Source organism: Colobus angolensis, unplaced genomic scaffold, assembly GCF_000951035.1.
Source record: "Colobus angolensis palliatus isolate OR3802 unplaced genomic scaffold, Cang.pa_1.0 Scaffold19, whole genome shotgun sequence".
Lineage (NCBI taxonomy): Eukaryota > Metazoa > Chordata > Mammalia > Primates > Cercopithecidae > Colobus > Colobus angolensis.
The window spans coordinates 5145318-5171188 of NW_012115043.1; the positions used below are offsets into that span (position 1 = coordinate 5145318).

At 48.5% G+C, this 25871-nt stretch overlaps 1 protein-coding gene across 3 annotated transcripts in view; it reads left to right on the plus strand.

The window, feature by feature from the left end:
* MEGF11 (multiple EGF-like-domains 11) overlaps positions 1–25871 on the plus strand; it is a 381035-nt gene that overhangs the window by 169829 nt on the left and 185335 nt on the right. For all 3 annotated transcript variants that reach the window (XM_011940371.1, XM_011940373.1, XM_011940374.1), the window contains one exon: positions 10538–10630. In XM_011940371.1, coding sequence (XP_011795761.1) covers positions 10538–10630 — 93 coding nt within the window. The remainder of the gene's footprint in view (positions 1–10537; positions 10631–25871) is intronic.

Here is a 25871-nt window from a genome sequence, read left to right on the forward strand (position 1 = left end):
CTCACTTACGCATTCAGGTGCCATCTCCCTTTCCTGCCATCAGGCTGTTTATACCACAAAAGAAGGAACTGTGACTTACTTGCTATGGTATTCCAGCACAGCATCTGGCACATAGTAAGTGCTTAACAAGCGCTTTTGGAGTGAGTGACTGCTCAGAGGAATGAATGACTTTGAAAAAAATAGTGAGGTTCCCATGTGCCAGGCGTTGTTCTAAGCAGTTTACAAGTGTTAATGATTTAGTCTTGCATTTAATTTATGAGGTAAGGGACCATTGTCCATATTTCGCAGGTAAAAAAAACTGAAGGAGGTGAAATAACTTGCCTGAGTAACCCGCTGCTTACAACTGGGAAGCAGCAGAATCGAAACTTGAGTCCAGACAGCCTGGCTCCCAGTCTGTACTCTGACCTTACATCCTGGCCTGTGGGAATGGAGGGCAGTCCTTGTCCCTCTTTGGACAGCTCTCTATGGGGTGCCTGAGGGAATTCTTCCTGCGGCACTCCAGGCCCCTGCTCTTTAGGGGAAGGGTGAGAAGCAGGTAGGGGGAGGGTTCACTGCCCAGAAGAACAGGAGGCAGGGCAAGGCCTGGCCCTCTCTGTATTCTGGACTCCTCTTTCTAACCCCTGCCCGCAGAACCCAGCCCACAGGAGGTGCCCGGTAAACACTGGTGGAGTGAATGCACATGTACGTGGTACTGCTTGAATGGGCAGAGGGTGCGCGGGGGCAGGGGGACCCTGGAGTGCAAGCTCACATTTCCCCCCGAAGCATAACCATTGGGGCTCCATGAGACAAAGGGCCTGAAGGTGGCACTGGGACCCCCTTTCATTCCATGCTCCTCTTCTCTGAGGACCAGAAATGGAAAGGGCTGTGTCCAGTGCTGCCCTGATAGATGATCATGGACTATGAGTTGACCCTGGACTGTGTTTCCTTCCCCACTCCCAGTCCCAGCCCCTCTAGTTTTACCAGTGTTCCTTCCTCCCCACCCCCTCCCCACCTAACGCAGGCCATTCTATCATCCTCTGAGCTGGAAATGAGCCTAAGCGTGCTCAGGGGCCATGGTGCCCCAGCTCCCCAGCCCAGTCCTGGGAAGAGGAATATTAATGACAACAGCAACATTTTAAAAAGAAAGCAACAGTTGTAACTAACCCCTGGTACTAGGTGCTTTGCATGAATTAACTCTTTTACTCTGTGCAATAACCAAGTCAACAGCCATTCTACAGAAGGGGAAACTGAGGACCAGAGAGGTTGCTCAAGGACATGCAGCTAATGAGTGGCAGAGCAGGGACCTTGGCTTTTAATGCTATACTGCCTTGGAATACAAATCAGCAAGGGCACCACCAAATTAAAGGGGAGTGGCAGTCTAGCTGGTGGCTCACGCCTATGATCCTAGTACTTTGGGAGGCTGAGGTGGGGGGATTACTTGAGGTCAGGAGTTCAAGACCAGCCTGGCTAACATGGTGAAACCCTGTCTCTGCTAAAAACACACAAAGATTAGCCGGGTGTGGTGGCGCTGCCTGTAATCTCAGCTACTTGGGAGGCTTAGGCAGGAGAATCACTTGAACCTGAGAGGCGAAGGTTACGGTGAGCCGAGATTGCACCAGAGGAAGACTCCATCTCAAAAAAAAAAAGGGGGGGGGGTTGGGGGGATGGGGAGTGACTCTGGGCCAGCTCAGCAGGTTGGGTGGGGGTCACACCCTGCAGGCCCCACTCCTACAGCCCAGGAGAGCATTTGGCCCTTAATTTCCTTCTGCCTTATCAGCCTTGCTGGGGAAGTGCTGCTTATTAAAACAATAATGGCCTCTTCATATATGGGGGCCAGATGTGGCCACAGCAATGAAAAGCCAACTCTAGATGGGCTGAGAGAAAGGATCAACCATTTTGATTCCTCCTGGCTGTGGAGGGGGCTGAGGGCTGGGAACTGTGAGGAACGAGTGGTGCACATCAGATGAGGTGTTTTAGAACTCCCCGAGCCCCGCTACAGACACAGACACACAAGAATATGTACACACATGCCGTGTGACCTTGGGCATGGCAGAATCACTCATGCTAAGCATGTCAGCTCAGAATTGGCACTTGGGTCCACGTGGATGTAGGTCATTTTATTTCCAAGCTGAATCCAGTGACAACCTGATCTGAGGCCTCTTGCCAAGAATGCTAATGGCAGACTGATCAATGTGCCTTGGAGCACTGGGAGGCTGGGTTCGGGGGTGGCTTTGGAGGCAATACGCTGGAGGATTCTGGGAGGCTACCACCCTTTCCCTGACCTCCCAGCCTTCTTGGGTCTTAGCTGAGTGTCAGGCTAGTTGGCCAGGGGGCGTGGAAGTTGTCTTTATTTATCCTGACCTTTTCATGTAAGTAATTTTTATAGTTCCATTAACTAGTAAGACCATTTGCAAACTTCCAGGCAAAATATATGACCACAGACACCTCAGGGACTTGCGGGTCATCCTGGGTGGAGGGCCAATAGAAGGGAGAATTGATTCAGAGGGCTTCCGTGAGCTGGGGACAGCAGATGGGGCTGCCTTTGGTTAGGGAAGGGCCAGTGTTATCTGAGCAGCTTGATTGCAGAGGAGACCCCAAGTCTGACGCACACACACCTTTGCTTGGTGCCAAGATCGCCGTCCTGGGTCCTGGCCTGCTTATGCAAGCTCACCCGCTGCCCCAGGACTGATGCCCTGGCCTTCCATCTGCACCTCTGAACACGTTTGTTCCCGGGCCAAGCTCTATGCCTGCGTTTGCGGAACAAATTCCTCTCATACTTAGCTTGAATCAGTCACTCACAAAAGTTGGCAGTTGCTATCATGGAGCCCTTTACTCCCAGAGCTGGAGGGAACATTTAGATCCTGTCATCCAATCCTTTCATTTCACAGACAGACAAATAGACCCCAAGGAGGGAGGGGGATCAGCTAAGTTCTCACAGCAAGTCAGTGACAGATCTGCTGCTGGAACTTACTCATCTCACCCTGTGCAAGCAGGCTTTTGGCATCACACGTGTGGGTGCAAACCACGGCTTGGCTCCTGGACCAGTTAGAGTCCCAACCAAGAAACAGATGGCGTGTTTTTTTCTTTTCTTTTCTTTTTTGAGACGGAGTCTTGCTCTGTCGCCCAGGCTGGAGTGCAGTGGTGCAATCTCGGCTCACTGAAACCTCTGCTTCCCAGGTTCCAGTGATTCTTCTGCCTCAGCCTCCCGAGTAGCTGGGACTACAGGCACACACCACCATGTCTGGCTACTTTTTGTATTTTTGGTAGAGACAGGGTTTCACCATGTTGGTCAGGCTGGTCTCGAACTTCTGACCTCGTGATCTGCCCACCTCAGCCTCCCAAAGTGCTGGGATTACAGGCGTGAGCCACTGAGCCTGGGCCCAGATGGCATGTTAAGGAGGGTGAGTGAGGAAAGTTTAATAATAAAATGATTTATAAAGGCAGGGGAAGGGCTAAGGAAAACCAATAAGAAATGGTGCAGCATTCAGACTAGCAATCAAGGAGAGCCACAACCACCCCTGGACTGGAAGCAATCCCTGGAACCTTTAGCTGGAGGGGAGAAGGACCACTACCATCACCACCCATGGCCCAGCCTCACATCCTGCCTGCCCTCCCATCTCTTGCTGCTATTTCCCATTGACTAAACCCATCCAGAAGCCAGAGACCAGGAAGCCTGTTAATGTCATCCATGCAGATCACCTTCTCTGGGCACAGAGAAAGGTGTAGGAGGAGAATGTTATGCACAGGACAAATGGAGAATCTCTAGCATGTGCATTTGCCAGGGGCAAAAATGAGTTCTGAAGCTGATTATATATAAGGCACAGATATCCAGTGTATCTGTGTTACTAGAATTTCATGGGAGGGGTAATTAGGAAAAAAAAAAAGTCTAAAAAGCTGCTAATGGATAAAAGGTTAAGAAATACCGATCTAGCACATTGAGTTGCTGGCTATGTGAATTTGCACAAGTTACTTAGCCTTTTCTGTGGTTCAGTTTCCCAACCATAAATGGAGTGGTACTAACCCCCACCTCCAGGACTCAATGTGGCTGTGTGTACTCAATACCTGGCAAGTGCCAGGCCAAGAAAGGACTTCTCGTTTGGCCTCTTTTCCTCTTTTGCACTCACCACACTGTCCCTAGTGTCTACCTGAATAAGACCATCAACTGCAATACGAATGTTTGCTAAGTCATCCAGATTCCCTGTCCCCAGCTCCCAGGAGGAAAGAGGGGTGGAATAAAGTGCTGAGTCAGCATGCATGGCTGCTGCAAGGTTCTGCTTCCCAGCTTGACAGCCCTTGCTCCTTTGGGTAGACCCAGAGTGCCACTTTAGAAAGTAGGACTGGCATCATTTCGTATTTTCTAAGCGCCTTGTTTGGCCTTGTTTTGTCATCTGGTCATCCCAGGGAGTAAGTAAATGATAGGGGAAGAGGGGGAAGAAGAGACCTTCCATGTCCCGTAGTCCTGTCTCCCACCAGACCAGAAGCCGTCTACCACAGGGGGCCGCCTCCCCCATGAAGTACCAGATAGTAAACATTTTAGACTTTGCGAAATGTCAGTCTCGGTGGCAACCCTCTCAACTCCGTCCTTGTAGTGCAAAAGCAGCCGTAGACAGTATGTAAATGACTGGGCATGGCTGTGTTCCAACAGAACTTCGTTTACAAAATTAGGCAGCCAGCTGGATCCCTCACAATTGGCAGAGTGAGCCCGCTCCCGCCCTGCAACGCGCATGTCAGTCCTCTATCCTTTGCATGATCATGGTGGCCTGCTCCCTACCTGTACAACAGCCCTGTGAACTGCTGAACCCATTCGGGTGTTAGAAAGTCTTGTCTTGGGTTAGGTGGATATCTGCTCCCTTGTCACTTGCTCCCTTGGGTCCCTATTCTGTTTGGGACAGAATGGCTCTCACATCTCTATTGGGCTTTCAGCCTGGTCAGCTGACCTTGACCTGCCCCCACCTAGTTCTTCCTTCTCCAGGTTGAACAACCTCCTGTCCCCCACCCCATCTCACCCTCTGCCTCCCGATCCTCCTCCCTGGCTTGTCAATATCACTTGCAAGGCATGGGTACTGGGAGGAGTCGCCAAGAGCCACATGTGGAGTATCTGAAATGCATGGCCCATGGGGAGATAACAGGGATGTTTCAGACCCTGGGTTTATCCTCGCAAAGCTCACAAGAAAGGCATGCTTCTTTTCCCCAAGCTCAGCCTCAGAGTTCAGTCACAGAGAAGGCACCAAATCTCTGGACCTGTACCTTGGCTCAGGCTGCTTCTGGCCCTGTGGGACCAAGGTGGCCACGGGTCTTGAGGATGGTGGTGTGGGGTTCTTTTGGTCCAGAGCACTACTGGTCTGGACTAACACTGAAAGGAGAAATGGTAGGAGGTCAAGTGTGCTACATCCCACCAAATGGGCAACCACCCTCCACCGAGTGCCATGGAGATCGAGAGAAAGAAAGGGCTGGTTATCCTTCCTGTGGATGGGGGGTTCTTGTGGAAAAATCTTTCACCCTCCATCATGTTCGAATAGGGTGGCAGGAGGAACCTCTCCCTTTCTGGCTTCTTGGTGGGGCTGGATGATGGAGGCTGTTGCCTGGCTTTGGTGGCCAGGTGACCCAGGGCTAGGGAGCTCAGTGGAAGTATTTCAAGCTTCCAGCTTTCTAAGGTGGTGTGCTGGAGTCAGTGCGGTCCTAGCTCAGAAGAGAAGCATCAAGGGATGTCAGCCATGGAAGGGTCCTTAAGGGCAATGTGTTCTAATGCCCTTGTTTTATGGACAAGAGCCTGAACCCGGAGAGTTCTCCTCGTCCAGTGCCATTTCCAAAGGAATAGAGGAAAGAAAGCAAGGGTCCCTGTGATAGAAAGGGGCTGGGGCTTGGGGGCCAGGAAGGGGAACCAGAGCAATGGCAGCAATCCAGGTGTGTCCTGGAGGGGGTGGGCAAGAGGACAGATTGAGGGGACTCTTAGCTGCATGGGACTTGAAACCTCATCTGGTTTAATCTTGATTTCCCAGTGAAGTTGCAGGGCCCCAGAGAGGATGGTGAGTTATTGATATCACAGAGTGCTGTTTGTAGACACGAATCAGGGCTGCCTGACACCCAAGGCTGGATTTGTTCTGCAACCCCGCACCACCATCCTCAACACCCCTGATCACCCTGGTCCCACAGGGCCATAAACAGCCTGAGCCAAGGGACAGGTCTGCAGATTTGGTGACTTCTCTGTGACCAAGCTCTGAGGTTGAGCTTGGGGAAAACAAGCATACCTTTCTCATATGAGCTGTGGTATTCTTTCCTGGGGCAGGTGAGCGTGGGGCTCACAAGCATTGAGCACCTACTGTGTACCAGAAAGCATGAGGGCTTAAAAAGGAGGAGTGGGAAGCAGCCTTTCTCTCCCAGGAGCTGGAGATCCTCAAAGGAGAGACAGTGCAGACATAGCTACCTCCCTCAGCGTGTGCTAGGATGGCCTGTGCCAGAGGCTGAGGGAGTGTGTGTGAAAGCCCTAAGGTCTGGCACATAGTAGGTGCTCAGAAAATGGTAGTGCACAGGAAGTGGCAACAAATGGCAGCAGCTGTCAGCTGTGTTAGACATCCCACAGTCCGTGTGTGTGTGTGTGTGTGTGTGTGTGTGTGTGAGAGAGAGAGAGAGAGAGAGAGAGAGAAATGGCAATAGCATCTCATGCTTATTGAGTACTTACTATGTGCCTATATGCCAGGCACTGGTCTAAGAACTTTACGTGTTTTATTTCATTTAATCTTTGCAGCAACCCATAAGGTAGGCACTACTATTGTCCTCATTTTACAGTTGGAAAAGCTGAGGCGTGGAAGTTTAATTGTTTATTGTCCTGTAACTGTAATTGTAATTGGCAGATGTGGAATTTAAACTTAGATCATCACATTGTCTACCACCCTGGCCTTGCCTGCCAAGGCACTGCCCTCCAGCAGCACTGTCCCCAACCAGGGATCTGTCTGCAGTTCCCTACAGACCACCCGTCGCGTGTCCAAGACCTCTGTGAAGGATGGGAGTGAGTGGAGGGTAGAAGAGGCTCGAACCTCACCAGGAGCCTGTCCTCAGGGCTGAGGAGACTCTAGTAATAACAGTAAGGTTCACACAGCATTTTCTATACCCCAGGCCCTGCTCTGGGCACTCCATCAACTCATTCAATTGTCACACAGCCTGTGAGGCCCATCCTGCCACCGTACCCCACTGAACAGATGGGGCTGACACAGAGATGGAGGTAACTCATCCAAGGCCTAGAGCTGATAAGACGCATCCCTGGGCCAGACCCGGCATTCTGGATGCAGTCTGTTCTCAACCCCTGCACATCCTGCTGCTTGCCGAGAAGGCTTCTAGCATGCTGGGAGGTCAGAATCAGGACTGAGGCAGGGTGGTGAGAGTGTAGTTCATATTTCTCCATGGGGCCAGGAGAGGGCGAGTGGCTGACCCCATCACACAGCTGGTGCTGTCAGAGCCCATCCAGCCGCCCTGTCCATGACAACAGATGGATGTGCAGCAGCGTGAAGAGGGACTTGACAAAACGCCCTGTTTAGAGTTGTAAGTTTCCAAGAAGGAGCCCAGGGTGGCAGCACCCTAACCCAGCCCCTCCCAGGCAGTCACTGGCATGGGGGTCTGTGGTCTGAAAGAGCTTAGGGGACCCACATGCTCTAGGAGCAGCAGCTGAGTAACCCCAGGCCTCTGGAGACGGGCTGCCAGCTGCTGGCGTCGGAGTCGGCCGCCCCAGCACCAGGGATGGCCACCGCCACCCTCCCTAGGAGACTTTCCCCGCGGCACCCCCTGCCCCTCCCCACCAGGTGTCCAAATACGCAGTGGCCCAATTGCCAAATATGGCAGTCTGAGCCTCGGGTATTTGCTATCAATATTTCATACTTCAAACAACACTGTCTAAACAACACCTATGAAATATGAATGGATTGAGGTTTTGACAAGCAAACAGTGCAGGCAAAATACCAGGATGATGAGGAAAGGAGGGAGATGCACCTGCATCCCTGGGGTCAAGCCAAGGGACTGTGGGATGACCATCCTCCATGCATAGCACAGAAGCTGACCCTGAAGCTGCTGCCTTAACAGGGTCCTTACCAGGGTCCAGGGGCTGGATACAGGACTGAGCTGGGGTTCTGTGTCTGCAGTGTGGGGGGCAGTGCTCTGCAGACTGTCCTGCTGGTCTCTGGGGCTTCGGGAAGGGACCAAGGGCAAAGGCAGTGCAGTGTGGAGCTTGCTTAGAGCACCAGAAGGCTGTTCCCTCCCAACTTGGAGAAGGCACAGGAGGAAAGTGGATGGGCTGGGTGTCTAGGGTCAGGAGCAGGGGCAGGCAGGTCACTGGGTGGTCTTCCTTCTCAAATTATCTGCCCTTCACCCTATCCCTAACCTGTGTGGTGCTGAGCATGTTGAAGCAGCTCCTCCACCCTCTGTCTCTGGTCACCACTGACCCTCTTGTGGGCCTGTCACAGCACCCCTCTGCTGTTCCCTCTGGAATGGCCCCACCGCCAGCCCCTGAGCCATGTGGGTGGGGGAGGATGTCCAGCCTGGGCAAAATGTGAAGTCCCCACAGCCTTGGGCTCTCTCCACCTTCAGAGGCCTCTAGCTCCAGGAGCCACTCCAAGCTCTTTCCTCCCTGACTGAGAGGCCACACACTGCACAAGGGGCCGTGAACATTCAGACCTCAGCTTCTCCAGATACAAAACAGAGGGCCAGGACATGATTTTCTCTTAAGTCTCTTTGAGACCTGACACTCGGCAGGTTCGCAAGTCACTGCTTGATTTCACCGCCCTCGGCAGAGACCCCAGGGATCGGGGTCCTGCTCTCTGCAGTCAGAAAGCAGTTGGCGGTGTCCGTGAGCTAATATGACAAGCTGTAACACTGATGGGTCCAGCTGTGGAGCATGCGGGGACCTCAGCCTGTCAGGGTGGGGATGAGGGAAAGGAAGCAGCTGAGGCCAGCGCTGGGAGCTGGCTGGGCTGAGGGGCTGGCATCCCATGGGGAGCCAGAGGATGGGCAGTGGTGTGTCCTGGGGGCATTGACTCATAGAAGCTTGTTTGGAAAGTCCAGTGGGAGCCCGGGCAGCAGGAGTGACAGTCTTGCTAGCTGCCGCCTGAGCAGCACATCGTGGTTCTAAGTGGAACTGGTCCCCGGGGTCAGGGCCCACTGGGTTCTCCAACAATGGGTGAGCCGCTTCCCAGGGCTGTAAGTGAGCGGGGCTCCAGCACTGGGGAAGTGCCACAACCCTGCCCAAAAGCTACTTGTAGCAATCAGAAGGACCCAGGTGCTAGGGATCTCCAGACACCACATCCCAGCCTTGCAGTGGACAGGCTGACTCCAGACCACTGACCAGTGGGGCATGTGAAATGGCTCTTCTGGGGTCTACCTTGCCTGGGGCCTGGGCAAAGCTAAGGCAGCAGCATTTGGGGTCAGTTTCTGTGCTTAGGAGGGGCCAGAGGACCACACCAGTCATTAAATGAGCCTTGTTGTTTAACCCAACAGCATCTTCCCAGTGGGCATTTAGGCCAGGCAGTGGGTGGGAGGCCACCAAAGGGGGCCGGCCATCTGCTCCCCTAGCCCAGGCCAGTACTGGGCAGAGAGAAGTCCCTTGCTTTCAGGAAAAAAAAAAAAAAAACACACATCTAGATCCGGTCTAAGAAATTGACAGGGTTGATGGTAAGTGCTGATTCCCTGAGCCTTCAGACTTGGTGGAGGTGGCACATGGGGGCTTTCTGTAATCCGTCCCTGATGGCTTAGATGGTGGGGCAGATCTTTCAGGAGCAAAAGATGACCTTGAGGAAATGTGGATTCTGTCAAAGAAAGAGAAAAATAATTTCCCTTCCTCAAACTGCTGTCAGTCAGCCTCGGCACCAGAGTGGTTGAGGGAAAGTGCCTGCCGCTGTAACCTCCCACCTCAGGAGGCTGCAGCATTCAACTGCGTGATAAGAAATTGCCAGGCACTTTCTAATTACAATTATCATCATCGTGGATGTCTCTCTTAATTACTTTCTTATAATTAGTTGTTGCTTTTTTCCTCTGCATGTGTGTACTTTGCAGATTTGCTGACATTTGAGCACCCCAAAATAGGGACATTTGGGGAGGACGGCAGAAAGGTGGGGGGGAAAAGTGAGAAGGGATCTTCTTTTCAGGCAGGCTGATACATTTTGGGGCCTTTGCAGAAGGAAATTGGGGAAAGCAGAAAATGCAAGGGACAGGTTATTTCCTAAGCAGATGGAGAAAGAGAGCAGGGGTGTGGATTTAGGAGCTGAGGTTTGCAGAGGTCTCTGTTGTTAAACATTGGAGGAAATGTTCTCGAAAAGCCAACGACGTTACCTCTTCTCCAGCTTGGGTTTCATTTTAGGAAATGAGGCTGGGGATGAAATGTACTCTTGTAGGATCCATTCTGTAGTTAATTAAATGACTCAGGTCAGGTGTAGCTTGATTTTCCCCCAAGCCAGTGATGCGTTGTGAGCATCCCTGGGCACCAGGGAGTTGTGACAAAATGGATTATGCTCCTTGACCAGATGGTTGGTTTTCACTGTTGTTCTGATTCTTCCTCTCTCTCCTCATGTCCCCTCAGCCCTGTGTACGGAGGAGTGTGTGCACGGCCGCTGCGTTTCCCCAGACACCTGCCACTGCGAGCCTGGCTGGGGAGGGCCCGACTGCTCTAGCGGTGAGTCTGGGGTTTGGGGGTCAGGAGGACCCCTGGCTCTGACTTGGTAGGGGGGTGGGTTGTGGTGTGTGCATGCTACATTTTTGTGTTGTGCTGGGGCAACTTGGGATGGGCTGCCTGAGCCTGTCTGAACATCAGGGAGGAGGTGTACCTGCAGTTAAAACCTGGTGGCACTTGAGAGATGATTTGTAGGGGTCTGTGGGGGCATTGTGTGTTGTATGTTTATGGAATTGTGGGGCCATCTGGACAACCCTGACTTTTGATGGAACACCTGTAGATATGGTCTTTGATGTTTGATGTGAAATTGACACAGTGCCCAGGAGTACACACTGAGGAGGTCGCCGTCGTCTAGCCCTGGTCCCCAGGTTCACTGCTCCAAAAGCTCGGTTTTGTGGGTGCCCACAGAGGCTCAGGGGAACTGATTTATGAGACTGGTGGGCATTTGGGATGTCTCTGTGTCCCCAAAATTAGAACAGGACACTCGTGGGGGTAGGTCCTTGTGTTCCTACATTTTTGTGGGTAGATGGTTCACCTTCTCCAGGGAAGACTTCCTACTGAGCTTGGGGTGATGTGGATGCTCTGGGGGCTGGCCCAGTAACCCACAGTGGCATGGTGCATTGTCCATACTGTGGGGCTGGCCACCAAGAAGGTGTGGCTTACCTGGCAGCTGTTCAGGGAATTCTCTGCCAAGAACACAGATGAAAATGAATCCTCCTTCCCCTCTGGTTTATTGCCCCCAAATATTTGCGGATGACCACCTATCCACTGGCACATTATGCAGTCAAGGGTTGGTTAATATCTTGGTCTTATTTGGTTTTCAAAGAGGCCTTGACTAAGGCTGAAGCCCAAATTTCTTCCTGCTTTGAGTTGGAGTAGAGTCTTTTTGGTGACCTGATTAGATAAGATAGCCAGTGGCTCCACTAGGCATCTAAGCCCTATTATTTGTCCATCTTGGGGAGCCACCTCCATGTTCCCCATCTGTGTTTTGTTTTGCGTAACTTGGCTTACAAGGAATCTTTAAGGAAAGAGTATCTGACTTGGATTAGGTCAGCCCTGCTGGGATGGGTCTGCCTGCTACTGCTGGATTATAATGCTGAGGGCAGCCTATTGGAGGTTGAAATACAGCCTGGGTCCCCTGGGGCCCTGAGTGTATAGAAACCACTGATGAATGTCACTGTGCTTAGTGCTCGCTCTATATCTGACCACCATAGTCTTGAAAACACGGAGAGGAGAATGTTGGGTCCATGTGGGCCCAGTGTGGTGTTACTGCCCTTTTCTACTCCCTCCGCTGTGGTGGAAACATCTAGTTATGTTTTTGTTTGTTTGTTTGTTTTCCCAAAGGCCTTGACTGGAGCCTCTCTGTCTATGCAGTGCATGAGAACATTCTGGCCAAAGGCAGTATGTGGTTTTGTTTTGAGTCTGGGTGATTCTCTTGGCTCAGGGAGTCCATGGTCTGTTTGCGGTATCCAAGAAACCCCGCAATGTGTTGGGACCTCCGGTGACCACAGTGGCCTCCTCCTTCCACTTGTTCTACTGCTTTGAGTGAGCCATGACTGGGAAACAGGGCCAGACAATGAAAGGTAAACTGAGGCACAGGTGAGCTAAATAAAGGAAAATGTCCAACCAGTCTTTCTGTCAACTTGAGCTGCAAAACACATTGGGTAAAATATCTGGGCTTTCCCCCACTTACCTGTGTTTTGTTTTGCGTAACTTGGCTTACAAGGAATCTTTGAGGAAGGAGTATCTGACTTGGATTAGGTCAGTCCTGCTGGGATGGGTCTGCCTGCCACTGCTGGACTATAATGCTGAGGGCAGCCTATTGGAGGTTGAAATACGGCCTGGGTCTCCTGGGGCCCTGAGTGTATAGAAACCACCAATGAATGTAACTGTGTTTAGTGCTCGCTCTATGCTCGGGACTGTACTGGGCCGTGGGGAGAGCCCTGGAGGGTCTTTTAGACATGGTCTGTATCTTTTCAGGGTTCTGGCCTAATGAAAGAGATGGAACAAAGGTGGAATTTGATTAACAGGACTAGGCAGTTTAGAGTATGACTTGCCCCCAGAGTGAATTTACCAAGCAAGCCAGGAAATAGACCTGTTATTTACAGCACAGAACTAGACTGTCTGATTTAACGCCCCCACACCCCCAATTCAGTCACCAGACTTGGTGCTAAGCAACCCAAAAGCTCTTTCCTCTCAATTAAATACACCCTCATGGGTTGAAGAGCCATGAGTCATTGAGCTTTGAATCGACTCAAAGGCATGTGCTATTGAACCCTTGGGAAGTTCTAAAAGAGGTTCCAACCCTGTTTGGAATTCATAGATTCTCACCTTCAGTGTCATTCAGAGCATTGAATGTGTACATGCTCTGCTAAGAGCTTTCTAGCCTCTGCTTGAATACTTCCACTGACAAGGAGCTCACTACCTCTTATGGAAGCTCATTCTCATTGTTGGAAAGTTTTCCCTTCTCTGCAGTAGAAACCTACCTTTTAGCTTCTACTGGTTGGTTCTTGCTCATAATAAAGTCCAGGGCAGGGTGGTGGATGACCATGATGCTCCTTGTCCCTGGAATTTCTTCCAAGGAGCTCATTGGACAAGATCACAGTCTGTGTCTATAGAAATGGTCACCTCAGAGCAGTTGATAATAGCCATTGAGGCTGCACAGAAGAAACCAGACACTCTCTAATGGGTCAACCCTTCAGGTATTAGAAGATAGTGATCATTTTCCTCCCCAAGTGTTTCTTCTCCAAGCTCCCTTGTTTCTCACATGATGTCGTCTGGACTACCTTTCCCATCTGGTTTCTCTCCATTGGCTGTGGCCTTTATTCCTCTTAAATGTTTACTCCTAGATCTGAGCACACAACCGCAAGCTTGGTGTGACCAGTATGGAAAAATGAGAGTGGAGATAGTTACTATATATTGAATTTTACTATGCACTGAGTGCTTTGTTTACTTATCTACTTGTTTAATTTTCACAATGCACTTATAGTATGGGAATTGTGATTTAGCCCCATTTTACAAAGGAGCAAGTTGAAGCAGACGGAGGTTAAAGAACTTCCAGCAGACACACAGCTAGTCAGTGGTAAGTCTGGAACTATCACCCAAGCAAAAACCTATGTCCTGAACCTGAACTCTTAATTATTATATTCTCCCTCCTTCTGGATGCTCAACCTCTGTTAAAATAGCCCAATGTTGAAATTGATCTGTCATGAGAAAACATGGTTGTTCACAGAGAAATGTGAGCTCTGCTTAAAAGATGTGGCCCTGAGATATTGTGGAGATAGAGGAGTCAGCCATGGGGCACAAATTGATACCAGCTTTCCCCAAGTAATTTGAGCCGGCTTGCTACATGCTATTGGGGTCTGTCTGCCAGTATGCTCTCTGCAGTGCGTTAGGGTCTTTGTGGGCCCGAATCTGTGGAGACAGGCATCTCGGTCCCACTTCAGTGTGGTCTCTGGAGATCACTGAATGGAGTCTGTTGTGTGACACTCTTTCAGAGAAGCTTTGGTTTTGTTTAATTGAAAGCATTGTTCTTGTTTGTTTTTTTTCTCTCTGGTTCTTAAAGTTATACCTGTTCATGTTAAAAAGAAAAATCAAACTGTAGCAAAAGTTAGACAAAAAGGGTTAACTCTCCACTCCGGAGATAACCACTGCTGGCATTTGGGTGCTTATCCTTCCTGCCATTCTTTCATACATTTGCACATTGAGCTACATCTGGATATAACTTTTATTATTTAGATCAAAGATATGTGCTAGTCTATAACTTGCTGTTTAAATTTAACTTTACGTCATGCACTCATTTTCTTGTCAATAAATGTGAATCTGCCTTAGATTTTTAATGGCCTTGCAGAATTTCATTCTATGGATTACCACTTGCATTTAACTAGTCCCTTGTTGATGGACATTGAGGTTGCTTCTGATTCTTCACTGTCATAGGCCCACCATCCTTTATCCAAGATCCGTGGGCCTGTTGGCTTCAGAATTTATAATTTTTCAGAATTTAGAAAGCATATGGTGAGTATGTTGTGTGTGACATATGCCCCCACGGGGTCTGGGCAGCACCCTGGGTGAAACAGTGGTATTTCTGAAGTGACATATGACTGATCACATCGAGTGACATAAAAACGATATATAACCTCAAATCGGTTTCATGCAGATTTTGCCTCTAAATGGATTTTGGTGCTGAATTTTTTAAAATATGTTTTGGACTTTTTAGGGATTTCTGGATTGTGGCCCTGTGTAAAAATGCTGCAGTGATTCTTCTTATGCATATATCTTTGCCCACTTGTCCCAATTTCTTCTTAGGATAAATTCCTGGAAGTGGCAGGGAGGGTTACGAAGATCCATCATCTGACTGCCTGCCCCTACCCTGCCCTGCCCTTTGTGGCTGCCAAGGGATTTATGACTGACAGCAGTGATGATGGGGATAAATCTAGTACTGGGGTGGAAGTGGGGACTTCTCATTCTTTTACTGACTTATAACCCCCTCGCTGATTTTTTTAAAGGCCTGGACTAATTTCTTTCTGCTCCATAAAGGAAGAGAGATGATACTGATTTGCCTGGTGGGCTGACACACCAACTATCAGATAATTCTGGGCTGTTAGATGGACCACTACGGGGAAATGGAGTGGCTGCCTGCCTGGTCATAAACCTCCATCCCATATAATAATGAAGAGTAAAAGGATGAAATGTCAGTTTATACTGAATAAAGACGACAGAGTGACTCTTATTAAATTGCACTAATCTCACAAGTGGAGATAAAAAGAAAAAAGTTTTCCTATATTGAATATCTAGTTTTTTAAAGTAATTAGGAATATTAAAGCGCTGACAATGATTGAGATAGAAACATTATTCATAACTTTTATTTCCGCACTGGGCAATGATCCAGTATATTTCATTTATGAGATTTCAGCTATACGGAGAAGGACGTGAGCCAATTCCTAAATTAAATATGCCCTGTTAACTTTTATAAATGATGCCCAATAATTAACTTGGAAATTTAAGCTTTCATTGTATGATTTAATTATTGTATTTCCTGGGTCCCGTTTCTCTGCCTCCCATCCCAGGGTGCTTTGCATTTTGGGTTCCAGGCTACAGAATGGCATTTTGTTTTTGGGCCTGTGCCTCCTCTCCAGAAGGCCTGGGGTAGAGATGAGGGAGAACCCTGCTCCTCCGTTTCCCTCTATTTTCCACATTATCGTGTATTCCACCAAACTGGTCTTATCCACGCGCTTAGGACAAAGTGCAGGATAAGTCAAAGCCCGGTACACACTGTCCTGCCAGCTTGCAGAATTGCTCCCCTACTCCCCAGTCACTGGGCACAAAACAGGACTACAGAGCAGGCCTGAGTGATGAAGGCAGCCAGAACCAAGCTGGGCCATCACCAGCTGTAGCTTCTGCCGAGTCCAGCATGTTCTTATCTTGAACGGTGTGTGGGACCCCAGGCCGACTTGGCTTTAAGCTATCTGCAGATTAAAATAGAATGTTAACCAGCTCAGAAATATGCCTACGCTCCTAAACTAGCTCGGGACCCTTGAGGTCAGTGCTTCTCAAACTAAGTGTTTGCTAAAATTTCTTTTTAAAAAAAGTCCTGGTAAAAGATACATAATATAAAATTACTCATTTTATATTTGATATTTATAATGTGCAGTTTGGTAACATTAGTACATTCACATTGTTGGCAAGCATCACCACCATCCATCTCCAGAACTTTTTCAGCTTCCCCAACTGAAACTCTGTCCTCACTGAACACTAACTTCCAATTGCCCCCTTCCCCGGCCCTTGGCAACCAACAGTCTGCTTTCTGTCTCTCTGAATTTGACTACTCTGTGCTTCATATAATTGGAATCATACAGTATTTGTCCCTTTCCGATTGACTGATTTCACTTAGCATAATGTCCTCAAGGTTCATCTGTGCTATCACATGTGTCGGAATTTCCTCCCTTTTTTTTTTTTTGCCTTTTTTTTTGAGAATGGAGTCTTGCTCTGTTGCCCAGGCTGGGGTGCAGTGGTGCAATCTCGGTTCACTGCAACCTCCGCCTCCCAGGTTCAAGTGATTCTCCTGTCTCAGCCTTCTGAGTAGTAGCTGGGATTGCAGGCACATGCCACCAAGCACAGCTAATTTTTGTATTTTTAGTAGAGACGGGGTTTCACCATGTTGGCCAAGCTGGTCTTGAACTTCTGACCTGAAGTGATCCACTCACAGCCTCCCAAAGTGCTGGGATTACAGGCATAAGCCATTGCGCCTGGCCCCCTTATTTGGTTATGTCCTTTCCTGGTTTTGGTATTAGGGTGATGCTGGCTTTAGAATGAATTAGGAAGGGTTCCTTCTTTCTTTATCTTGTGGAATAGTGTCAAAAGGATTGGTACCAATTCTTCTTTGAATGTCTAGTAGAATTCTGCTATGACTCTGTCTGCTCCTGGAGTTTTTTTTGTTGGTAACTTTTCAATTACCGTTTCAATCTCACTGCTTGTTATTTGTCTGTTCAGGGTATCTAATTCTTCCTGATTTAAGCTGGAAGGGTTGTAATTTTCCAGGAATTTATCCATCACTTCTAGGTTTTGTAGTTTATATACGTAAAAGTGGGTTCATAGTAGCCTTCCATGATCTTTTGTATTTCAGTGGTGTCGATTGTAATATCTCCTGTTGCATTTCTTAGTGAGGTTATTTGGATTTTCTCTCTTCTTTTCTTGGTTAATCTTGCTAATCTATCAATTTTATTTATCTTTTCAAAGAACCAGCTTTTTGTTACATTTATTGTTTGTATTTTTTATTGTTGTTGTTGTTTCAATTTCATTTAGTTATGCTCTGGTCTTGGCTATTTCCTTTCTTCTGCTGGGTTTGGATTTGGTTTGATCTTATTTCTCTAGTTCCTTGAGGTGTGACCTTAGGTTATTTATTTGTGCTCGTTCAGACTTTTTGATGAAGGCGTTTAGGGCTATGAACTTTCCTCTTAGCACCGCCTTAGCTTTATCCCAGAGGTTTTAATAGGTTGTGTCATTATTGTCATTTGAAGAATTTTTAAATTTCCATCTTGATTTCATTTTTGACCCAATGCTCATTCAGGAGCAGGTTATTTAATGTTCATGTATTTACGTGGTTTTGTAGGTTCCTTTAGGAGTTGATTTCCAGTTTTATCCCACTGTGGTCTGAAAGAGTGTTTAATATAATTTCAATTTTCTTAAATTGATTGAGGCTCGTTTTATGGCCTATCATATGGTCTATCTTGCAGAAAGTTCCATGTGCTGTTGAATAGAATGTGTATTCTGTGGTTGTTGGATGAAATGTTCTGTATATACCTGTTAAATCCATTTGTTCTAGGATGTAGTTTAAATCCATGGTTTTTTTTGTTGTTGTTGACTTTCTGTCTTGATGACCTGTCTAGTGCTGTCAGTGGAGTATTGAAGTCCCCTACTATTATTGTGTTGCTGTCTATCTCATTTCTTAGGTCTAGTAGTAATTGTTTTATAAATTTGGGAGCTCCAGTGTTAGGTGCATATATGTTTAGGATTGTGATATTCTCCCGTTGGACAAGGCCTTTTACCATTGTATAATATCTCTCTTTGTCTCTCTTAACTGCTGTTGCTTTAAAGTTTGTTTTGTGTGATATAAGAATAGCTACCTCTGCTCGCTTTTGGTGCCCAGTTGCATGAAATGCCTTTTCCCACCCCTTTAAGTTTATGTGAGTCCTTAGGAGTTAGATGAGTCTCCTGAAGGCAGCAGATAGTTGGTTGGTGAGTTCTTATCCATTCTGCGGTTCTATATTTTTTAAGTGGAGCATTTAGGCCATTTACATTCAATGTTAGTATTGAAATGTGAGGTACCATTGTATTCCTCCTCTTCTTTATTGCCAGTGTACTTTGATTTTGTTTTTGTTTTTGCTTTTTAACTTGTGTTTTTGTTTTATAGGTCCTGTGTGATTTATGCTTTAAAGAGGTTCTGTTTTGATGTGTTTCCAGAATTTGTTTTAAGATTTAGAGCTCCTTTTAGCATGGTGGCTTGGTAATGGCGAATTCTCTCAGCATTTGTTTGTCTGAAAACAACCGTATCTTTCCTTCATATATGATGCTTAATTTTGCTGGATACAAAATTCTTGACTGATAATTGTTTTGTTTGAGGAGGCTGAAGATGGGTCCCCAGTCCCTTCTAGCTTGTAGGGTTTCTGCTGAGAAATCTGTTGTTAACTTGATAGGTTTTCCTTCATCGGTTACCTGGTGCTTCTCTCTCACAGCTCTTAAGATTCTTTCCTTTGTCTTAACTTTGGATAACCTGATGACAGTGTGGCCAGGTGAAGGTCTTTTTGCGATGAATTTTCCAGGTGTTCTTTGTGCTTCTTGTATTTGGATGTCTAGGTCTCTCACAAGGCCGGGGAAGTTTTTGTTGATTATTCCCCCAAATATATTTTCCAGAGTTTTAGAATTCTCTTCTTCCTCGGGAACACGGATTATTCTTAGATTTGGTCATTTAACATAATCCCAGACTTCTTGGAGGCTTTGTTCATATTTTCTTTCTTTTTTTTTTTTTTTCTTTGTCTTTGTTGGATTGGGTTAATTCAAAGACCTTGTCTTTGAGCTCTGAATTTCTTTCTTCTACTTGTCCGATTCTGCTGAGACTTTCCAGAGCATTTTGCATTTCTAAAAGTGTGTTCAAAGTTTCCTGAAGTTTTTATTGTGTTTTAAGTTATTTATTTCCTTAACTATTTCTCCCTTCACTTCTTGTATCATTTTTTCAATTTCCTTGCATTGGGCTTCACCTTTCTCTTGTCCCTCCTTGATTAGCTTAATAACCCCCTGAATTCTTTTTCAGGTAAATCAGGGATTTCTCCTTGGTTTGGATCCATTGCTGGTGAACTAGTGTGATTTTTTGCGGGGTGAAGAACCTTGTTTTGTCATATTACCAGGGTTGGTTTTCTGGTTCTTTCTTATTTGGGTAAGCTCTGTCAGAGGGAAGGTCTAGGGCTGAAAGCTGTTGTTCAGATTCTTTTGTCCCACGGGGTGTTCCCTTGATGTAGTAACCCCCCCCCCCGCCTCCACTTTTCCTATGGATGTGGCTTCCTGTGAGCCAAACAGCAGGGACTGTTGTCTCTCATCTAGGTCTGGCCACTTGGTAAGTCTACCCAGCTCTGGGTTGGTACTGGAGGTTGTCTGCACAGAGTCCTGTGATGTAAACTGTCTGTGGTCTCTCAGCCGTGGATACCGGTGCCTGTTCCAGTGGAGGTGCCGGAGGGGATGCAATGGATTCCATGAGGGTCCTTAACTTTTGTGGTTTAATGCTCTATTTTTGTGCTGGTTGGCCTCTTGCCAGGAGGTGGCGCTTTCCAGAAAGCATCAGCTATAGCAGTGTGGAGAGGGACTGGCCGTGGATGGGGCTGTAGAACTCCCAAAATTATATGTCCTTTGTCTTCTGCTACCAGGATGGATAGGGAAGGACCATCAGGTGGGGGTGGGCCTAGGTGTGTCTGAGCTCAGACTTTCCTTGGGTGGGTCTCCCTGTGGCTGCTGTGAGGGATGAGGGTGAGTTTCCCAGGTTAATGGAGTTGTGTACCTAGGAGGATTATGGCTGCCTCTGCTGAGTCATGCAGGTTGTCAGGGAAGTGGGGGAAAGCCAGTAGTCACAGGCCTCACCCAGCTCCCATGTAAACCAAAGGGCCAGCCTCACTCCCACGGTGCTGCACACTGACCCCGCCACCCCCCACCTTCCCGCAACAGCCCAGAGTCTGTTTCCAGGTGTAGGGCGAGACAGGCTTGAAAACTTGCCCAAGGCTATCTGCCTCCCAGCTGCAAAAGAAATGGGCTTTAGTTCTTCCCCGCCTGTGAAGTCTGCACACCCCGATTCGATTTGCACCCTCCCCCAAGTTATGGCCAGGAGGCTTCTCGCACCATTCAAGTTGTTACAAACTTCTACTAGAGAATTCCTTCTCTCTTTGGAGTTTTACCCGCTGCTCCTCTGTCCACACTCCTGATGGATCCCTGTGGTGCCAGGCAGGAATGGGCTGCTTGGGGACTCCCAAGCCTTTCTGCTGCCTCCTCTACCCCTGTGTTTTACTCAGCTTTCTAACTTAATTCAGCTCCTAGTAAAGTCAGAAACTTCTCCCACAAACAGACTTCAGCCTCTCCAGTGGGGGTGTGTGTTCGGGAGAGGAGGATCTCCCTTTCCCACTTCCACAGTTGGGGCACTCACAGTATTTGGGGTGTCTCCCGGGTCCTGCAGGAGCAGTCTGCTTCCTTCAGAGGTTCCTCTTGGGATTGCTGGTTTGTTCTTGCAGTTGATCTGGAGGTAAAATTCACAATGTAAGCCGCCGTATTGTCCGGGGCTGCAATCTAGTCCTGCCTCCCATCTGCCATAATCCCCTAACCCTTTGCCCATTTTTTAATCAGATTGTTTTGTGTTGAGTTATAGGAGTTCTTTATATATTCCGGATATTAACTGCTGATTAGATACAGTCACGCACCACATAATGATGTTTGGGTAGGTGACTGACCGCATATACGATAATAGTCAAACTAGATGGTGTAGCCTAGGTGTGAAGTAGGCTGTACCATCTAGGTTTGTGCAAGTACACTCTATGATGTTTGCGCAACAACAAAGTCGCCCACCAATGCATTTCTCAGAACATATCCCTATGGTTGAGCAACACGCGACCATACGTGATTTGTAGATATTTTCTCCCATTCTCTGAGTTCCCTTTTCACTGTGTTGATAGTGTCCTTTTTAAACATTATTTTTATTTTTTAAAGACAACAACTCACTTTGTCACCCAGGCTGGAGTGCAGTGGCACAATCATAGCTCACTTCAGCCTTGATCTCCCAGGCTCAAGCAATCCTCTGGCTTCAGGCTCCTGAGTACATGGGACTACAGGCATGTGTCACCATGCCAGGCTAATTTTTTAAATTTTTTTCTTAGATACGGGATCTCACTATGTTGCCCAGGCTGTTCTCAAACTCCTGGCCTCAAGCAATGCTCCTACCTCAGCCAATTGATCATGTCTTTTGATATATAAAAGTTTTTTTTTTAATTTTGATGAAGTCCAATTTAACTATTTTTTCTTTTGTTGCCTATACTTTTAATGTAATATGCAAGAAATCATTGCCAAATTCAATGTCATGACGCTTTCCCCCTGTGGTTTCTTCTGAGTTTATAGGTGTGCTCCTACATGTAGGTCTTTGATCCATTTTGAATGAATTTTTGTATAAAAGTTCAATTTCATTTTTTTGTATGTGCATATCCAGTTTCCCCAATACTATTTATTGAGAAGACTTTTGCTACAGACTCTTGAAGCTACAAAGTTTAAATTTTTTACCATGTAATGGCACATTAGTTACCTGATATTTTAAACATTTCCTTATGGTAAAACAAATACAAGTTTATAATAGAATGAAATGTACAATTCGCATTTATTGAAAAACCAAAAAGATAATCTCGACCTTCATACTTTTAATGGGAAGCTTCTGGGGAGGCCTGGTGGTATAGCCCCAAAACCCATGACTACAGGTCAGACCAGGCACTGGGATTGGGGATTTCCAGAGATGTCAACCCTGCCAATTGCCTGATTTGGAAAGTACATCAGGGAGTGTCTCTGTCTCAGGGGCCCCTGGACACACTCTCGTGAAAATGGCAACACCACAGCCTGGTAGCCCATTACACAGGGGGCAAAGCAAAGGTATAGGATGTGGGCCTGGGTCCCTGCTCCTGGCCTGGGACAGGTGAGAGGTCCCAAAAGGAGATGGGCAGGGCCAGATGGGGATGTGTGTGGCCCACCACATGGGTCAGCTGGGAAGGGCCACTGCCAAAACTTTAGGGTTCCTCCCAGCAAGGGAGTAAGGAGAATGAATGTGAGAGGGGGAGGGAGGCGGGAAGAAAGAAACACGATGAGGGGCCACAATTTGGAGGAGGAAGGTGACAGCGATTTGTGCTCCCGCTGTGTGCAAATGCTTCACATAAACAGTCCCTCCCCACCCCCCGCCTGTTTTTTGTTTTTTTTTGAGACAAGAGTCTTGCTCTGTCTTGTTGGAATACAGAATACAGTGGCATGATCTTGGCTTACTGCAACCTCTGCCTCCTGGGTTCAAGCAATTCTCCTTCCTCAGCCTCCCCAGTAGATGGGATCACAGGTACGCACCACCACACCTGGCTAATTTATATATATATATATATATGTATATATATATATATTTTTTGTTTGTTTTGTTTTGTTTTTTTGTTTGTAGTAGAGATGGGGTTTTACCATGTTGGCCAGGCTGGTCTCGAACTCCTCACCTCGGGTGATCTACGCCCCCCGCCCCCCCGTCCCTTAGCCTCCCAAGTGTTGGTTGGGATTACAGGCATGAGCCACCACGCCTGGCCAACTGTCCCATTTTATCTGCCCAGCAGCCTGGGGAGAACATACGTGTTATTCTGTTCCACAAGCGAAGAAATCAAAGCTCGGGCAGGTGGAGTCACTTCTGATATTCACCCAACTATAAAGCAGCAGATCTGGGATCAGAACCCAGAACGTGTGTTCTTCCTTAGCTCCATGCTGCCCCTGAAGGGGTGGGAGTTGCCTTAGTTAGTTCAGGCTGCTGTAAAAAGAATCACGTAGACTGGGTGGCTTCCACAGAAATGTGTTTCTCACAGTTCTGGAGGCTCGGAAGTCCGAGACCAAGGTTCTGGCTGACTCTGTTTCTGGCGAGGACCTGCCTTCTCATGGTGTCTTCCAGAGTGGAGAAGGGGGTCATGTCCCTCATGTCTCTTCTTTATATCAGTGCCCTCTAAGGGGACTGCTTACCTCCCACAGACTCTACACAGGTTCCACCTCCACACAGCACTACACTGGAGATTAGAGTTTTGACATGAATTTAGGAGGGACTTGAACATTCAGTTCATAGCAGAAGTCCTCTGCCTTAACATACAGGAAACCTGGTTTTGTTCCAGCTCTGCCCTGGGGGACCCTGGTCCTTTCCTCTCTGTGGGCCTCAGTTTTCTCATCTTTAAAGAGGGAAGGGCCACGCGTGGTGGCTCACACCTGTAATCCCAGCACTTTGGGAGGCTGAGGCAGGTGGATCACTTGAGGTGAGGAGTTCGAGACCAGCCTGGCCAACATGGTGAAACCGTGTCTCTACTAAAAATACAGAAATTAGCCGGGCATGGTGGCAGGTGCCTGTAGTCTCAGCTACTTGGGAGGCTAAGGCAAGAGAATCGCTTGAACCCAGGAGGCAGAGCTTGCAGTGAGCCGAGATTGTGCCACTGTTCTCCAGCCTGGATGACAGAGTGAGACTCCACCTAAAAAAAGAAAAAAGAAAGTGGGAAGGTGAGCATGGCTATTTCCACTGTGACAGCGCATGATGTTTTATTTCTAAGGAGTCAAAGTCCAGGACTGGCTCACCTAATCCTAGGCCCCGGTGACTTCCCTGCTGCTCCCTAGTAGAGGACATCTCCCCTCCCTGCTGCCCTGCTCATGGCCACCCTGATTCTCTCTTCATTCCCAGACCTGGAGAGGATGGGGAGGTAGGGAGGTGGGGCATGAGGGGGATGGGGCAGCCTTGTGATCACATCCTCGCCCCCTCCAGGTGGGAGCTCCTGCTGAGCCCTATGCTGTCCAGGCATGGCTCATGCGTGCAGTGGGTATGCAGAGGGCGCTGTGCCAGCTGGGAGGCCGCAGTTCTCTTTCGAGTTGTTTTTTCACTGCATTGAGCCGGCTGTCAAGGTTAAAGCAACTTCAGATGAATCACCACAAAGCAATTACACTCACTGTTCCTCGCGTGCAGCTCTGCTCAGCCCGCGGCCCCTCGCAGACCCGCCTGGGCCGCCTTCTGCCGGCATCTGGTGTGCCTGTGGGCCTCCCCGGGATGGTGGGCTCTATGTCAGCCCCGCACACTGGGTCGCAGTCACCGTGACAAGGACAGAAGGGAGCTGTGTACTCAGCAGCAAATGCTTTTTCAAGGTTTATGAGTAAGAGGAGCTGCTATTCACCCTGGAATTCTAATTTTGAACAAAAGGAAATTCAATAGCCAGGACCACCGGCCTCATTGACTCAGTATTCTACATCCTTGACTTCCCCTTGGTGCACACATTTACTGAGCACTTCTCAAAGGCCAACACTGCCCTCCACTGCGGCCTGCAGCCCCCCAGGACTCAGGGGCTGTGTGGTCTCTTACCTGTCTCATGGTCTCTTTCAGGCTGGAGCACAGGCTCCTCACAATTGGGTTTGTCCTCACACTTCATACCCCACGGCCTCAGACAGACCCAGCCCAGACAGTCACCTGAACCCAGGGTTCAGGACTGAATTGGGGGTTTGGAGATGAGGAGAGCATAGCCTCCATCTTCCAAGAACTTTGAGCAGAAGCCAGAACCACCAGCACAGAGAGGAGGGAGGAGGAGGAGGCTGGAGAGGAAAGGCTCTGCTTTTATGGGAAGGGGACCTGGATGGCTTGGGAAAGCCAGCATGGGAGGGTGGTGGAAGGCAGGAGCCAGGTGTGTGCTGCAGTCCCCCTTTTAGAAAGAGAATCTGAGGCACAGAGAGGTTACATGATGGCCTGCGGTCCCATGTAGGGCTGGGTCAGGGCTGGGTCTGTCTGAGGCCATGAGGTCAGAAGTGTGAGGACAGACTCAATTGTGAGGAGCCTGTGCTCGAGCCTGAAAGAGACCATGAGACAGGTAAGAGACCACCCAGCCCCTGAGTCCTGGGGGGCTGCAGGCCGCAGGGGAGGGACAGCAAGAACCTGGGTCTGTTGGCCTTGATGTCCATCTCTCCACCCTTGGCTGCCACATCCCCCAGCCTCTGCCTCCTTCTCTTTGAGATGTTCCTTCTTCTGGGAGCCAGAAGAGAGGTGAGTCTCCTCTCTCCCATGCTCCCTTTCTTTCACAGTGCCTCCCAGGAGAAACGGGAAAGGAGAAGAAGCAGGTGCTGGGGAACACTGCCCTCGTGGGAGGCCAGACCTTTGTCAGGATGAGGATCCGGCTAGGTAGGGGCAGCCCACGGAGACCCCAGAACACCGACCCACAGGCAGCTGGTCCTTCCCACCCCATCTCTACCCTCCACCCACTCACATTCCTGTGATGCTGCTGCCGGGTAAATGCACCTGATAGCAATCACCTAAGTGCACCCCAAGAATGACCCTGTATGGCAGACACACCTGAAGTGTGTGTTCTGAGCTAGGGAATCAGAGTGGCCAACCTGGAGATTCGTTCCTTGTCTATGAGGACTATCTGAGCTGTCAGCCTGTCTGGTGGAACATTGGCTGTACAGGGAATTGAGCCCTGAGTTT